Genomic DNA, 17,756 nt, shown 5'->3' with positions numbered 1-17,756 from the left:
CAAATTATGTAATTGAAAGGCCTGACTGAATAAATATCTCTGAAATGTAACAGCATTGTCTGAATGATGCTAGATGCATGCGTTTATTGCACACATTTCCACGTTACCAGGAAGGCAGAGCACTCCAGAGCGCAGGATGTCAGAGTTGATATTATGAGCTTCAGTGAGAAGAGGCTGATTCCTCACAGCCTGACTGGGAGATGCAGGAGGAGGAGGATCCTGCGGCGTCACTGTCGAGTCCTCAGTGCGAGGTTTACCCAGAGGAGGCGTCACTGAAAGGGGACACAGCGACGGGTCCTCTGCAGGCACGGAGTCTGCAAGATGGAATCTGCGTCAATGGTGTTATACGAGAGCCGGAGACACAGGATACGAAAGCACATCCTCACATGCATTAAAAAAAAACACCTAAAAACACCTAAACGGCTGTACGTTTTATAGACGTGTCTAACAAACGTGCATTCCAGCATCACAACAACCACAGCCGGAAAGCAATCAACACTGTGGGGCGGGGTGCTGAAGAGAACCACGCCACCTCACCTCTCACCACATTTCTATTGTAAATCGTGCTTCTACAACCACATAGCAACATACCTTTGAGCTCTAATACCTTCAAATCTTCTTAACATTTTTTAATTAATATCCCATAATCCTGGAATTAATGCAAAGATACTGAAACTCTAATCTCCTGAGCTAGAAAATGGCAAACTGATCTACACCCCATGCTCAAATTACCGACCGACGACACGCACTTTCACATGCACTGTGTTTGTGTTTACTTATTGGATCCAAGATATTTAACAGTATCCCGAAGATTGGAGTTTCTGAGAAATGTAAAACAAAATAATGCACTGCCAGAACAAAAAACACGAGATATGGCCAGGATTCTTCCAAACGCAGCCTCAAGCTCATAAACCACAAGGACAGGGAAAGCAAGCATAAATCGGTTGGAGATGTAATCTGGCAGGGATTGCTGCATTTCAAAGGGGATTAAAGGTAATACAGCAAAGGTGAAGTTCTGAGGAACGGAGTCCACAACGTAATGGAATGTTTAAAGATAAGACAGCAGTGAATTTGACAAATCTTTCGCCCGTTCTCTCCTTGGCTTTTCTTTTCACTGTTGAAATAAATCAAACCAACAGCTCCCAGATTTGGCTGGGACCTCAGAGAAGTTAAGTGCTGTAGAGCGAGTTTCACATTTCTGCTCCGTCCGTCTGGAGGGCAAGTTTGGCAAAGCCCAGGGGCCACTGCCCCAGTCTACTTTTTCCCCTTCTTGCCTTCATTTATTCTCAGACGTATTGTCGCCACGGACTCTAGGTTGGGTCCTTATTTAAACAGCTGCCTGATGAATTTGTTTAAAGGTCTGAAAAAATGTGCATGTGTTTGTTTATGTCTGTTATATGGCACACACACACACAGATTGATCATATACTTTCTCGCTGTTCAAGCCTATCCATCTATGAGCATGTGTGTTTAACCCTGTACTCACAATCCCATCTGCTTAGCTCATCAGCGTTCCTTCACAGGTTGTATAGTCATTTTGGTTTCTTAACACCAAGACGAGGATAATTTAGACTTTTAAACTACTTTCCAGAAGTAACGTGTCTAAACGCTAGTTCAAAGCTCTGGGCCCGAGATTGTCTTTGCCCTGCTTATTCTTGGTTTTATTCTATTCAATATAATAAGAAATCGATATTACCTAGAAATTCCATAGCTGGTCCAAGTATAGACTACAATTCAGCATTAAGCCAGCTTTAGTGTTCTTTTTGTGCGATACCAGCATTTCTTTGGATTACTTGTACAACAATCCCAATAAAATTGTGACTGAATTGTGTGTGATAACGTGTCGTGTAGATCAGATGATTATACATACAGGACACTTTTTCGATGGAATAAAAACATGTACTCTATTCCCTTCTAGCAGGTTTCATTCATTTGGTTTGACAGCATGCAATATTCTTAGCATATCGCTTATCTTACGTGTATTACGCCACTCTACTCAATGGAGAATGAGTGCTGAATATGGTTTACAATATTGCATGGTTGTCAAGACATGACGTCACACGTCGGAGCTGATGCGAATATCCAATGAGAAAGTTTTCTGCTGTGCATGCATAGAAGCACTTCTTTGTTCGCTGGGAAAAAGAAAGATGCGTTGGACACCAGAAAAGCTTCACGCATATTTACAAAGAAAAACAAACCAATGGGCATCGAAAAACTGGAAGAGAGTGTGTGTGTGTGTATGTGTGTGTGTGTGTGTGTGTGTGTGTGTGTGTAGCAACAATAATAATGGCTTTTTTTCATTGTACATCAGATATATTCCATTCAGCTAGATTGTCTTTGACTTGTTCAATATCATGCTCGCTGAATGAAATATATCTTGATATACCACTCAACGCCAGCCAATATTATTTAATTATTAGACATACAGGACACTTTTTTTTTTTTTGATGGAATAAAAACATGCATTCTATTCCCTTCTAACGGGTTTCATTCATTTGGTTTGACAGCATGCAATACTGTTAGCATATCGCTTCTTCTACGTGTATTACGTCACTCTACCCAATGGAGAATGAGTGTTGAATATGGTTTACGATATTGCATGGTTGTCAAGACATGCCATCACACGCCAGAGATGTAAAACTTCCGCGCTAGCGAGTGACTGTGACAATTTAAACAAACATGGCTGCCAGGTTTGCTTTGTTAAATACGTAAGATTTTTCGAGAATTTTGAAAGAGAAAGACGTATTAAACACCTGAAAGGAACGTGTATATATAATAATAATAATAATAATAATAATAATACTGACTGGCTTTTTTCGTGGCATATCCGATATATTCCATTCAGCTAGCATGATACTAAATGAGTCGAAGAGGGGTTCGATATCATGCTAGCTGAATGGAATATATCGGATATACCATGAAAAACATCAGCCAATATTATTTAATTATACAACGAAGGTCCTCTAACAAATAGACTTGTGCTTAAAATTACCTCATTAAGTTTACTTCATTAATTGGTATGATCCGGGTTTGTGCACAAACAGATACAGATGATCTTTATTTCTGTCCTGTCCATTAGCATGTTTCGTTTACATTTCTCCTTTACCACTACCATATTTGTAACTGTCTGAGCTTTGCATGATTCAGTGTTGTCCTATTGCTGGCTGTTACGCTACAAACGGTTAGTTTGGAATAAAAACTTGGAACTCAGAATTCACAAATTTCTGCTTGGAAAAATCAGGACCATTTCCTCAACTCTGAATTCAGTAAATGTCGTCAAAATCAACCTGGCTGCTCACAGTATCAACAGCAAACAAAGTATCGCTATTTTAAATGAGTTATGTTGATTAGGGATGGCGAAAACTAAAAAAAAAACTTGACCGACCACCGAGCCTCATTAGCCGGTTAAAGTCGGTTAACCTACGAGTTTAAACAGGGATGCAAACGGCGCGCCTTTTGGCGGATGCCGCCTTTTTCACGGCTGAATCGTGCAGATCCGATTTTTTTTTGGGGGGGGGGGGGGGGGGGGGGGCGTTGGAGTGTCTGAATAATTTCAACGGCATTTGCTTATTTAGTAATTTTAATACAGAATTTAATCTGATGAAATTATTCAGACACTCCAACGCCCCCCCTAAAAAAAAAAAAAATCGGGTCTGCACGATTCAGTCGGCATCTGCGCCTTTAGTTTGTGTGGAGAGATATGATCTGCAATAACATGCATTGTTGGCTACAGACCGAAACATACTTTCAGAATGCACTGGCCAAGGCAGGACTAAACTCCATGTGCCTTCTTATAATAATTAAAAAAACAAAACAAAACAGAATAGTAATTTGTAAGCTAAAAAGCCTGTGTCTACACTTTTCTCTCGCCGAGTGGCAGCTGTCTTCAACTGGGGCGGGAGGGCGGGACATGACTGAATGGGTGTTTCTGATTTGTCAGCTGTCTTCAACTGGGGCGGGACATGACTGAATGGGTGTTTCTGATTTGTCAGCTGTCTTCAACTTGGGCGGGAGGGCGGGACATGACTGAATGGGTGTTTCTGATGTGTCAGCTATTGTCCTTACACCACATGGCATCCCCCAAGCATTTACAACACAGAATTCCAGGTTCTCCGCTCGAAAATCGGCAGCTTCAAAACGATTGATTTTTTTTTTTTAACCGACAACCAAAAAAAAATTAACCGGTTGACGTTGATTCGGTCAACCACCGGTCAAACGGTCATCGGTTAACATCCCTAATGTTGATGCACAGGTATTTGCTTTAGATCGATCGACGTACAGGCATATTAGCTTGTTAAATCTGTAACTTTGACTATAGAGTTTGGTTTTGAGGAAGTAAATATACAAAATCACTCATTACAGTGAGCTGGCTAGCTTGATGCTAACAAAAAGACAACCGTGAGGCATCCAATGTCCCCCCCCCCAAGTTGTAGCTTCACTGCACAGAGCTTAAAAATGACAAAATCACTCTCGAGCTAAGTTGGATACACCATAAGCTGAGCTTCATAACAGTGGTCACTCAGATTTTAATTATTAAAAAAAATTGGACAATTCCTGAAATTTGTCCTTGGGTAAAATCAGATGCTGGTGAGCGAGGACAGTTAGACAAGGTAACTTGACAGTGATGGACGAGTTAAACATGATAAAGAGTTGAGTAATGGGTGTAAGTATGGATACAATTACAGCACTGAACCTACCTGAAGTCGAGAAATCCAAACATCGTCAATTGTGTAAACCACCCACCTGGAGTCACGGTTACCAAACTCACAAAGACGCTGTCACTGTGGCTCTCAAAACAGCGCAACCCACTGCCCCACACACACACACTCCCCCTCCATCCACCTGCAGCCCACCCACCTGCACATTCCAGTTCACACCTGAACAGTAAGAGCAGGAGACAAGCTCACCATACCCCATATACAGCACCCTCCACAATTATTGGCACCCCTCGTTAAGATATGTTCTTAGGCTTCTAATAAATTAATTTTTTTAAAAATAATATATGACAACAATGCAAAAAAAAGAGAAAAATCCAACCTTTAATTCAAGTGCATTTATTCAATGGGAAAAAAAATTCCACATTAAGAAATAATTCTTTTACATGAAATCATGTGTGCCACAATTATTGGCACCCCTGATGTTAATACTTTGTACAACTCCCTTTTGCCAACAAGACAGCACTTAATATTCTCCTATAACATTTCACAAGATGGGAGAATACAGAGAGAGGGATATTCGACTATTCCTCTTTGCACAATCTCTCCAAATCGTCCAGAGTCCTCTCTTATGCACTCTCCTCTTCAGCTCACCCCACAGGTTTTCAATTGGGTTGAGGTCTGGGGACTGAGGCTACATCCACATGACAACGAGATTTTTTTTTTTTTTAAATATCACGTCCACATGGGCAACGGATCACTAAAATATCAGGTACATATGGCAACGCAACGCTTGCTGAAAACGATGCAATACACATGCCACACCTCTACGTGCGCTGTAAGACGGCCCCATTGGAGACACCAGAATAAATTGAATGCTACACGTTGATGGATTACTTTGTTTTTCTACGCCCTTTTTGAGGAATGTATTGTCGGACTTAAACCAACATCTGAAGAGGTGAGATCGCTCCTTTTTTTTTTTTCCTATTTTTGCTGGCGGGATTGTTTTTGGAAAGCGCACGGGCGGTGCGCGGTTTGGTTATACTCAGTACTTCCGCAGTGTTTGGACTAAAGACTCTGCCCTAAGGGCTATTCTCTCTCTCTCTCTCTCTCTCTCTCACTTTGCACCATTACACAATAAATATTCACAGTGAAAATATTTTGTAAGCACATTTCATGAACCAAGTTATAGGATTTATTGACAACTCGCATCGAGTTCGTTACACTTCTACCCGGCGTGAAGCACTGACAGTCATGTGGTTGTGATGTCATCGTAAACAAATCCGTTCTACTCATCCAGACGACTTCGCAACGGGGCCATTGCCAGATTTTTCCACTCTGGAACCCGTTCTCAAAAGATTTCGTTTTGGGGCACCCAAAACGCCGGTGCCGTGTGGACGCCAGGCCGAAACGATAAACAATTTTATCAGATTCACCTGAATCCGTTGCCGTGTGGACAGGGCCTGAGATGGCCATGGGAGGAGCTTGAGTTTGTGCCTGGTGAACCATTTTTGTGTAGATTTGGCCACATGTTTAGGGTCATTATCTTGTTGAAAGTCCCAGTGACGACCCATCTTCAGCTTTCAGGCAGAGGCCACCAGATTTTGATTTAAAATGATGCCATGCACCCTAACAAGGTTCCCGGGGCCTTTGGAAGAGAAACAGGCCCACAGCATCACTGAGCCTCCCCCATACTTCACAGTGGGCATGAGGTGCTTTTCCACATACTCATCTTTTGTGATGTATTAGTGTTTGTTGCCAAAAAGCTCTATCTTGGTCTCATCTGACCAAAGCACACGGTCCCAGTTGAAGTCCCAGTACTGCTTCGTGAACTCCAGATGTTCATGTTTGTAAGTGAGAAAAGGCTTTTTCCGTGCATGCCTCCCAAACAGCTTGTTGGCATGTAGATAGCACCTGATGGTTGTTATGGAGACTTTGTGACCCCAAGATGCTACTCTTTGATGCAATTCTCTAACAGTGAGTTTTGGAGAACTTTTTACTTCTTTTACCATCCTCCTCACTGTGCGTGGTGGCAAGATAAACTTGTATCCTCGTCCAGGCTTGTTTGCCACTGTTCCAGTTGTTTTAAACTTCTTGATGATTCCTCTGACTGTAGATACGGGCAGGTGTAGGCGAGTGGCTATTTTCTTGTAGCCGTTGCCTGACTTATGAAGGTCGACACACTTGAATGGTGTGTTCTCGTGTCTTTCCCATGTTGAAGAGTGGATAAGAGAAATAGGCCTCTGTATCACATATTTATACCCCAGGGAAACAGGATGTGATGAATTACTAATTAAAGGTTCCTAGATACTCTGATCAACTTTATAAACTACAGCAGAAATGACAGAAATGCTTCAATTACATTTATTTTCAGGGCGGCACGGTGGTGTAGTGGTTAGCGCTGTCGCCTCACAGCAAGAAGGTCTGGGTTCGAGCCCCGTGGCCGGCGAGGGCCTTTCTGTGTGGAGTTTGCATGTTCTCCCCATGTCCGCGTGGGTTTCCTCTGGGTGCTCCGGTTTCCCCCACAGTCCAAAGACATGCAGGTTAGGTTAACTGGTGACTCTAAATTGACCGTAGGTGTGAATGTGAATGGTTGTCTGTTGCCCTTTTTCCACCAAAGCAGTTCCAGGGCTGGTTCGGGGCCAGTGCTTAGTTTGGAACCAGGTTTTCTGTTTCCACTGACAAAGAACTGGCTCTGGGGCCAGAAAAACCGGTTCCAGGCTAGCACCAACTCTCTGCTGGGCCACAGGAAAGAACCGCTTATGTCAGCGGGGGGGGGCGGAGTTGTTAAGACCAACAACAATAAGACCGCAAAAGATCGCCATTTTTAAGCGACGAGAAGCAGCAGCTGTACAAACGCAAAGTCATCCGTTATTATTGTTGCTGCTTCTTCCGTGTTGTTTTTGCTTCGATATTCGCGCCAAGGTTTATGCAAATGTAGTGACGTAACTGACGTATACAGCGACGTAATGACGCGGCTTCGCTTAGCACCGCGAGCGATCGAAAAGCGAACTGGTTCTCGGCTGGCTCGCGAGTTGAACGAGTTGTGAACCAGCACCAGCTCCGAACCAGCCCTGGAACTGATTTGGTGGAAAAGGGGTACGTGTCTATGTGTCAGCCCTGTGATGACCTGGCGACTTGTCCAGGGTGTACCTCGCCTTTCGCCCGTAGTCAGCTGGGATAGGCTCCAGCTTGCCTGCGACCCTGTAGAACAGGATAAAGCGGATACAGATAATGAGATGAGACATTTATTTTCTAGGAATTGTTATGGGTCCCAATAATTGTGGAACAGGTGATTTTATGAAAAATATTTCTTAGTCGGGGATTTTTTTATTTACTTATTTTTTAATTTCACTTGAGCTAAGGGTTACATTTTTCAGTGAGAGATTATGCTTCTGCAATAAAAATTGAATTTATTTTAAGGCTTTTAACACATCTTAACCAGGGGTGCCAATAATTGTGGAGAGCGCTGTACAAGTGATCCCATATTTATATTTAGCTGATGCACTCTACATTGTTTTAAAAAAGGCAAAAATCACACTTATATTGCCATTGATAAGGCAATGTAAGCTTTTGCGCCATTGTTTACAGACGTTTTCAAAAGTCTGCTTTTAGTTATCCCAGTTCTTTCCAGTCTGCAGGAACACAGGTCAACAATGAGTCTAAAGCAGACACACTACCACTGTCCAGTCAAAACAAGGTCGCTAACTCTATCGTCAACATCAGCCTGGGGCAATAACTGTCCACAAATACAATTCAGTCCAAAAGGAAAGATCTTAAATTACCAAAAACGCAGACTTGAGACAGTGCGAGTTCTGTCCATGACCCCGTCTTTCCTCCAGCACTCTACTTTTCCATCAGGACTCTAAAGCCCTGGCTAATGTTCAAAAGAGTCACCACTCATGGCAAAATCAAACTGTCTCGAGCCTGGAATATGACCTGCGGTGAAGGATGTCCTAGTAAACTACCCGGCATAAGCAGAAACAGATTCTGTCAGGCCTTTCTTTCAGGCTTTTATTTCACTAAAAGCGACTGAAGAGAAAGGCTTTCAGGCTTCAGCACGGGCCATTTGAGAGTCATTTGTAGGCTGTCAGTAGGCTGTTGCCTGAGGTTCCCCCACAGGGACAGGATCAGTGCAGAGGAACAGTCACTTTATGCTCGTGTTTCTAAAGTAAACAGAGCTAGGCAAACTCAGTGTTGGGGGGCTTAAATATTACACCCAACAGACTAAAGCAGGAAAGTACCTGAAAGGTACACCGAATTTGCAGAGTAGCAAGTGATACAGAACTAAAACGTGTCATAAAATAAATAAAGAAAGAAAACAAATCGAGTTTGGGATAAAAACATGAGCCGAGAGGAGGACAGAAGCAGGAAGTGATGTTCAACTGGAAGAAGTATGGAGGAGGTGCAGAGGAAGTGGAGATGGAAGATGGGGAAAAAAAAAAAGTCTACCTTTCTCTTGCTCCTGCTGCTGAGACTCCTCGCCTGCTTCCAGCTGCGTTTTATTAACAGAAGATACAGGTCCATCCTGTGGCTTCTGCTCCTCTATCCTTTTTTCCTGTCTGTCGTTCATCTCCTCCTCCACTTCAACCAGAGAAGGGGTGTTCACTCCCACCATCGGTGCATCCGGAGTGTCTATATTCATTTGCTCCGAGAGTGCACCGTCGTTTGCAACCGGCACATCTGACATAACCGCAGACTCCGTTTTAATCCCCACAGTTACCTCATTCCCAATCAAAGGACATCCCATAATTCCAACGTCTTCAGCTCCCTTGGACTCAGCCTGCATATGTTCACCCTCCTCTAACTCCTCAACCTCTTTGTTCTGATTCTCTTGTGTTTCTTTCCTCTCTGTCCCTAAAGTGCTGCCTGTCTCTTGACCTGGAGGTGTGCTTACAGTTGTGCCAGATTCGGGTGTGGAATTAACCAAACCTGTTTGTGGAGTCATTCCTTCTTCTACTGTATCAACTGCCACTCCCTCTGTATTTGCCTCGTTCTCAATCCTGGTCCCGGATTCCTTCTCTCCTGTACCTGCTTCACTCTCATCCACATACTGCAGCTCAGTTTCTTGTTCTCCCTCAGCCTCATCCTTTGGCAGCTCCATCCCTGCATCTACACATCCCTGATCCCTATTCTCACTTTCTTTCTTCTCACATGGTTCTGTCCTCTCATGACCTGGAAGAATGGCTGTAACGTGACCCTCCGTAGACTGTGCAGAGACAATGGCCCAGTCTACCTGTTGCCCCTGGGGGCTTGCTGACCCTGGCCTGCCCTCTTCAGTGTCACAGGAACTGAGGCTACTTTCACTACTACACTGACTACCACAGGCTCTATTCTCAGCTTCTGTAGGCCAGCTAGCTGGCTGATCTCTACGATCTTCCTGTTTAGGCTCAATCTGTGCCTTCTTGCTAGCCTCTACCTCCATTATTAGCACCTCTTTTGGAGTCTTGACAGAGGTGGAAGCTGCTACAACTTCTGCAGGTGGTTTGTTAGTGTCCTGTTGAATAGCATGGTCACTCAAGTTACTGTCCGTTTCAACCCTACTTACAATTCTTTGCGTATCCATGGCGTTTGCTTCTAAGTTAGCCGTAAAGCTACTACGTGTAGGCTGGTCAGGCTCTGGTTCTGGGGCAAGACAGTGATTTAAAAATTCAGGGTCTATAGGCATTAAATTGTTCGTTTTCAAGTCACAAAGTGCTGTACTGATGCAGTCCAAGTGTTCAGGCACACACTCTGTCACAGGCTCATGCTCAAGCTTACAGTCAGATGGGGCTGTACCTGTAGAGGAGCTTGGTTCGCACTCGTTCACCTCCTGCTGCCTGCTGTGCAGATCTGCTGGCATGTGATGCACAAACGGCTCAGTGAGGTTCTCCTCGATCAGCATGGTGCATACCATACTCTGGGGACACCTGCCGCTTGTCACAAAGCTCTCCAAGGCGTTAGCGCCGGGCTGTTCAGGGCTTGTAATCCGTGGCTTATGCAAGTTTCTGTAGTTCATGCTTATAGACTGAGTCAGAGAGCCTTTCTGTGGGGAAAAGCGAGGCAGAGTGATATCTTCAAGTTCTACATATTCACCTTCTGAATCATCAGCAGCACTGCTCCTCCCACTACTATCCTGTACCAGAGCAGGAAGAAGCTTCGCTGTCTTACATGGGTCCCGTCTCTCTGCTGACTCAGCCATGGATGCGTCAATCAAAATATCATGCCCAGATTCAGAAGCACGTTCTTCCTGCCTCTCTTTTACCTCAGTAGCCTCAACCCTTCCATTCTCCAATACCAACTGGCTTGCTTTTGGGGGTCTGCTAATAAACTCGGGATGCACCACATCTTCCCAAGGCACCCTGAAAATATCATTATCAGAAGATAAAAGGCAGTGCTTCAGGGCGACTCTGCCATTTCCACTCCTCTCCTGGTTAATGGAGTCCAACCAGGACATGCTGAAAAGTGAAGTGTAGGCTAACTCAGGGATCTCCACTTCCTCCACATGCTGCCTGCTCGCTGAAAGGCACTTGAGGGCGATGCGTGGTGGGCTTTTGGGGGATGCTGCCACCTGCAGATAGAAGTCACCAGGCTGCAGGATGCGTCTATCCAAAGAGGACAGCTGGACTATAATCTTCTCGTGGACACACAGTGGCCAGCCCTCGTGGCGGAACAGGAAACCGCAATATGGAAACTGCAGAGAGAAAAACAGAGGTAGTGTGTAAAATATCATTGTTTCACTATTTGTGCTGGTGAAGCACAAGTCCTTCGGTTATCAAAATATACAAACTACAGGTCATTTTCTGGGAGCAGAACCCTGCATGTACAGAGGATGTTGTTTTCCCAACTAGCGAGGGGGTAGAATGTTGATTTAAAAAAAAAAAAATCCATGAGAAACGGCTCTATTGAGAATGTGTGTGCTGTTAAATTATAGTGGCACAGCATGTTATTTCCTCTTTACTAATGAGGCTAATGTGTGTTTACACAACACCCATCCTCATGCTACAACACACAGACAAGAACCGACCGGACACAATGTTGTCTGATGGAATATTCCACAACAGACTAGATAAGAAACATGCTACCATGTAGGAACAATCAAACGGGAATTTTGAAACGATTCTTTATTCTTTACAAAAAAAAAAAAATTAACACAAACTTAAAATCAGAGGTTTATGGAGAACGTGACTGATCTAGCAGTTTCATCTTGATAAGAAGAGTGTACAGAAAAAAAAAAAAAAGACCAAGAAGTAATTTCTCTGTCTGGTTCCATTTATATGAATGAACCACTGTTTACGAACGGTGAGACCTGAAGCCTGTCTCGGATATTCCTTCCAGCAGACTGCAACAATGCCACCGTAATGTAATGCAGAGGACCACAGATACGACACTGATGAAATAAATATCCTGCCAGAATAGGACTCTTGGGCAGCCAAAAACGACCGGTGGTTTCCTCTCAAAGCGAATGTGGAGGAGTCTTCAGAGGATGTGGGCTCATGTGTCACCATGTGGTGGATGACAAAATGGGGGGTGGACTGATAAGGGTGAAAGAGCTTTTTATGTGCCGAGCAGTCACTGTGCTCAGGCTGCTAGTTCTCATTATGAAATCCTTATTTCACCTTCATATGGGCCCCTAAACGCTGACTCGGTATGAAGGACAGACTGGGAGGCATTTCACTAAGCACAGGTGCAGCAAGAAAGGGATTTTCTCACAGAGTAACCAAGAGAGAGGGATACACACTTACAGAAAATGAAAATATAAAATAAACACGCACAAAAATGACCTTGACTCACACAAAACCCTTTCCCAATAAACAAAAGGTGTAAAATAAATACATTTCACATGCCGGGAAACAAAGGATACATACCGGTAGCAGACACTTGTACGCACAAAGAGAAATTCCCTTAAAAGACAGACTATAAACAAACCAGCGTCAAGCCGTTTCCGTTTAACACTGCCACACACAAAGACAGTTCATTGGTCTGTTCCCACTCTTCCTTCACAGGTGTGTGTGTGGACAAGTGAAACTATGCTATGGTCTCTGTACTATCACAACAAACGGCGGTCAAAGGGTCGTTCTTTCTCCGCTTCACAGGCCAGAACAACTCTGAGGCATTAATGACATCTCAAATTTATTTTCAAAAACTTTTCCTGCTCGTTACTGAGCTTATTGCGGTTGGAAGCAAAGGTGGTTCCTTTGGCAGCACCTCTACACTGAGCTGCTTTACAAACAGGACACTGGCTGAAGAAGTTTCCTTGGTCTTTGCCCAAAGAAATGGACAGTGTCCTCCAGGTGGTGTTCGTCAAGTGTATGCAGAGGACAAAGAGCATGCAGCTGCTCAGAAGCTTTCAGATGTTGTCATCTTTCAGACTAAGATGCATTAAATCAACCAATGTTTTTTTTGGGGGGGGGTCAGGGGTCAGGTCAAGAGACAACTGCATGCTTTCTTTTTCTCAAAACTGTATTCAGAGCTCTCATTTAAACAAAGTTGTGAATGAGAGTTTAAAGTGCATATCACGAGTAAATTCAGGTAAATTCAGTAAAATTATTTAATTTGCTTGAGAATGTGATTGTCTCAGTTCATCTGATTATTTAATTAGCCTTTTACGTTTTATCAGTGAAAATGCATGCATGTACACTACCGTTCAAAAGTTTGGGGTCACCCAGACAATTTTGTGTTTTCCATGAAAAGTCACACTTTTATTTCCCACCATAAGTTGTAAAATGAATAGAAAATATAGTCAAGACATTTTTCTGGCCATTTGGAGCATTTAATCGACCCCACAAATGTGATGCTCCAGAAACTCAATCTGCTCAAAGGAAGGTCAGTTTTATAGCTTCTCTAAAGAGCTCAACTGTTTTCAGCTGTGCTAACATGATTGTACAAGGGTTTTCTAATCATCCATTAGCCTTCTGAGGCAATGAGCAAACACATTGTACCATTAGAACACTGGAGTGAGAGTTAATAATAATAATAATAATAATAATCTCATCTCATTATCTCTAGCCGCTTTATCCTTCTACAGGGTCGCAGGCAAGCTGGAGCCTATCCCAGCTGACTACGGGCGAAAGGCGGGGTACACCCTGGACAAGTCGCCAGGTCATCACAGGGCTGACACATAGACACAGACAACCATTCACACTCACATTCACACCTACGGTCAATTTAGAGTCACCAGTTAACCTAACCTGCATGTCTTTGGACTGTGGGGGAAACCGGAGCACCCGGAGGAAACCCACGCGGACACGGCGAGAACATGCAAACTCCGCACAGAAAGGCCCTCGCCGGCCCCGGGGCTCGAACCCAGGACCTTCTTGCTGTGAGGCGACGGTGCTAACCACTACACCACCGTGACGCCCCAATAATAATAATAAATTAAATTTATATAGCGCCTTTCAAGAAACCCAAGGACGCTTTACAATTATAGACAAAGAAAAAAAACAAAAAAAATAAATAAATGAATAAATAATAAAAAATAAAAGTCCACCAAGTAGGGATCAAGATGTAATTCCAGTGGTGTAGCAGCCACAGTCCCACCAAAAGGTGCATGAAAACAAGTCCCACATCTCCAGCACTGCCACCGTCAGCCACATCACTCGAACACCACGCCATGGATCCACAAAGCGAGCAGAGAAGCTCCGCCACGCAGAGCGCTGGTGTGTCCCAAACCGCCTGCACAGCCGCTGCGACGCCACCGAGCAACATCGCTCGGAACACCACGCCAAGCGTTAAAGCACAGAGCGCTGGACAACCACGATGTAAAATGAGCAGCGAGCTCACTGCAGTCCATAGCTGGGAGCGCAGGCATCACCCATGGCGAACCAAGGCCTGGAGGGAACCGACGCCCAAACTGGGTCCGGAGCTACACCACAACCGGCGGACAAAACACTCAAAACAAACATTAAACTACACAAACACACAGAAAAAAATAAAATAAAATGAAAATTGAAAAAGAAAGAAAATAAAAGGAAAAAAAAAAAGCTCTGGAAATGGGCCTCTATACACCTATGGAGATATTGCACCAAAAACCAGACCTTTGCAGCTAGAATAGTCATTTACCACATTAGCAATGTATAGAGTGGATTTCTGATTAGTTTAAAGTGATCTTCATTGAAAAGAACAGTGCTTTTCTTTCAAAAATAAGGACATTTCAAAGTGACCCCAAACTTTTGAACGGTAGTGTACATGTATGTTGCATAAGTTATAACGCCCATCCTGTTTTCATGAGAGTCACATGAGACTGTCAGTTCAATTCCATCCAATTCTCTAGACGGCTTTGTTCTCTGGCTTCATTTTGTAAGGTGGGGGCCTCCGTGGCCGATGTGTTACTATCGGATTCACTTTCCGATGGTTTGAACTGATACGGTTCTATGTGTATAGCAGTAGCATGTACACACTCCAATTTCAGGACCATCACAGTCAGATGTATTACTATCCAAGGAATCTGAAGAATCTTCAATAAACCCGAATGAAGAGGCCATTGCAACCATTCTTGCCTGCCGAGTCTGACTTTGGTCTGTAGCTGTAAAAGGCCTCGGCCTTAAAACCGGTTACTGCTGTGACGTCACGCACTCAGGGCTGGCTGGCTCAGCGGGGCAGCTCGAATGCCAACTTTGCGGTCGATTTTAACTCTCAGAAAAAAAATTTTTTTTATTCCCATTTATGCAGCATACAAGAGTCAAATATGGAGATACTATCCACTCAGAAGTGTATTTAAAAATAAAAGGTTCTGCGTATCTCCTTTAAAATGCATATCACGGGTAAATTCAGGAGCAAGATCAATGTAATTCTCCTATTTTATATTAAACTTTGGTCAAATATCTGTCACATTTTGCGCAATTGTTTTACCTTGCGCAATACCAGGAAAATTCAGTTGAATTCGAGCCATTTGAGGCGAATTGGTCCGTCTCTGAAAAAACTTGGCATTTGGATTTCCCGGGAAACATTGATTTTCGTGACGTTGCGTGCGGGACGCCTCCCTCTGAATCCTACGTCAGCGCTGGTTTGTTTATGAGAAAACGACCTGGTGGTTTTCTGCAAATTTCTTCAATGTTATCATGTAATTATTAAAATGGTTAACAGATGTATCGTAGGAGGGTGTAGCAACACCAATCATGATGGGATTAGTACTCATCGTTTCCCAAAAGACCGGACAATGAGAGAGAAATGGGAGCGTTTCGTGCAAGGCACCCAGAAGCTGAGGACCAAACAGAGCCGAGAAAAAGATCAAGAAATCGGCAATTCACAAGTTGACTGTTGCCAGGGTAAGAAATAATTCTGACACCTCATTATATTCTTCTACCAAAGGTGGAGTAACATTGCGCTCAGGTGACAATTCCATATTTCAACGCAAAAACGCTAGCTGCTAAACTTGGTTTACACAGGCTGTGCACTGAAACCGTGCAAAGCTCGCGCAGCCTGCTGGCGCTTCCGCAGGTATCATCACGAATCTGGCTCCAGACTCCCTTGGGATTTTTCCAGATGCGTTATTTTATTTTTTTCTGCTGTAGACAGATGGCCTTGTGCAAAATTACCCTTCTGGATGAGTGTGTAAAGGGACATGCTTTCATATAAAAAAAACAAAAACAAAATTGGTCCAGGATATGCACTCAAGTCTCTATCCTTCATCTACAACTAAACGTGACGCTCCTGTCCAGGGTGTCGGGTTTTTTTTTTCCCCTCATCAAGGGGGAAACAACCAGGCACACATGCCCCTTTTCCACCAAAGCAGTTCCAGGGCTGGTTCGGGGCCAGTGCTTAGTTTGGAACCGGGTTTTCTGTTTCCACTGACAAAGAACTGGCTTTTGGGCCAGAAAAACCGGTTCCAGGCTAGCACCAACTCTCTGCTGGGCCAGAGGAAAGAACCGCTTACGTCAGCGGGGGGGCGGAGTTGTTAAGACCGACAACAATAACAAGACCGCGAAAGATCGCCATTGTTAAGCGACGAGAAGCAGCAGCTGTACAAACGCGAAGTCATCCATTATTATTATTGTTGTTGCTGCTGCTTCTTCCGCGTTGTTTTTGCTTCGATATTCGCGCCAAGATTTATGCAAATGTAGCGACGTAACTGACGTATACAGCGACGTAATGATGTATAAAACGACGTAACTGACGTATACAGCGACGTAATGACGTGTCTTCTCTTAGCACCGCGAGCGATGGAAAAGCAAGCTGGTTCTCAGCTGGCTCGCAAGTTGAACGAGTTGTGAACCAGCACCGGCTCCGAACCAGCCCTGGAACTGATTTGGTGGAAAAGGGGTAACAGAAAACAGAAACTCATACAAGTATCATTGCGTACAGCCTTCACAGATGGGCACTTCTGTGTTCAAAACAAGTGTTAAATAATACCTCCAAGTCAAGTGTGTGGTATAAATAGTGTACAACCTGCACCGTTGCCAACACTGAGGCAGCAACATTAAAGGAGATACGCAGAACCTTTATTTTTAAGTACATTTCTGAGTGGACAGCATCTCCATCCTTGACTCTTGTATGCTGCATATATGGGAATAAAAAAAAAAAAAAAATATATATATATATATATATATATATATATATATATATATATTTATTTTTTTTTTTTTTTTGAGAGTTAAAATCGACCGCAAAGTTGGCATTCAAGCTGCCCTGCTGAGCCAGCCAGCCCTGGGTGGGTGACGTCACAGTGGGAACCGGTGCTACAGACCAAAGTCAGACTTGGCAGGCGAGAGTGGTTGCAATGGCCTCTTCGTTCGGATTTATTGGAGGCTTTTCGGATTCCTTAGATAGTAATACATCGGACTGTGGTGGTCCTGAAATTGGAGTGTGTGTACATGCTACTGCTATACACGTAGAACCGTATCAGTTCGAACCATCGGAAAGTGAATCCGATAGGAACACGTCGGCTCCCACCTTACAAAATAAAGCCAGAGAACAAAGCCGTCTAGAGAATTGGATACAATTGAACTGACGGTCTCATGTGACTCTGATTAAAACAGGATAGGTGTTATAACTTGTTCAACATTCACGTACATGCATCCATTTTCACTGATAAAACGTAAAAGGCTAATTAAATAAATCAGATGAACTGAGACAAAAATCACATTCTGAAGCAAATTAAATAAATCTTAAACCGGTAACTTA

At 43.6% G+C, this 17,756-nt stretch overlaps 1 protein-coding gene across 1 annotated transcript in view; it reads right to left on the bottom strand.

The window, feature by feature from the left end:
* Positions 1 to 17,756, bottom strand: part of plekhg4 (pleckstrin homology domain containing, family G (with RhoGef domain) member 4) — a 138,764-nt gene that overhangs the window by 80,896 nt on the left and 40,112 nt on the right. Inside the window, exons 3-4 of the mRNA XM_060911790.1 lie at positions 9,108 to 11,328; positions 108 to 314 (exon numbers count right to left, since the gene is read on the bottom strand). Of these exons, the coding sequence (XP_060767773.1) occupies positions 108 to 314; positions 9,108 to 11,328 (2,428 nt within the window). The remainder of the gene's footprint in view (positions 1 to 107; positions 315 to 9,107; positions 11,329 to 17,756) is intronic.

The sequence above is a fragment of the Neoarius graeffei genome, chromosome 27, assembly GCF_027579695.1.
Source record: "Neoarius graeffei isolate fNeoGra1 chromosome 27, fNeoGra1.pri, whole genome shotgun sequence".
NCBI classification, from domain to species: Eukaryota; Metazoa; Chordata; class Actinopteri; order Siluriformes; family Ariidae; genus Neoarius; species Neoarius graeffei.
This window is presented reverse-complemented; position numbering and strand designations above follow the sequence as displayed.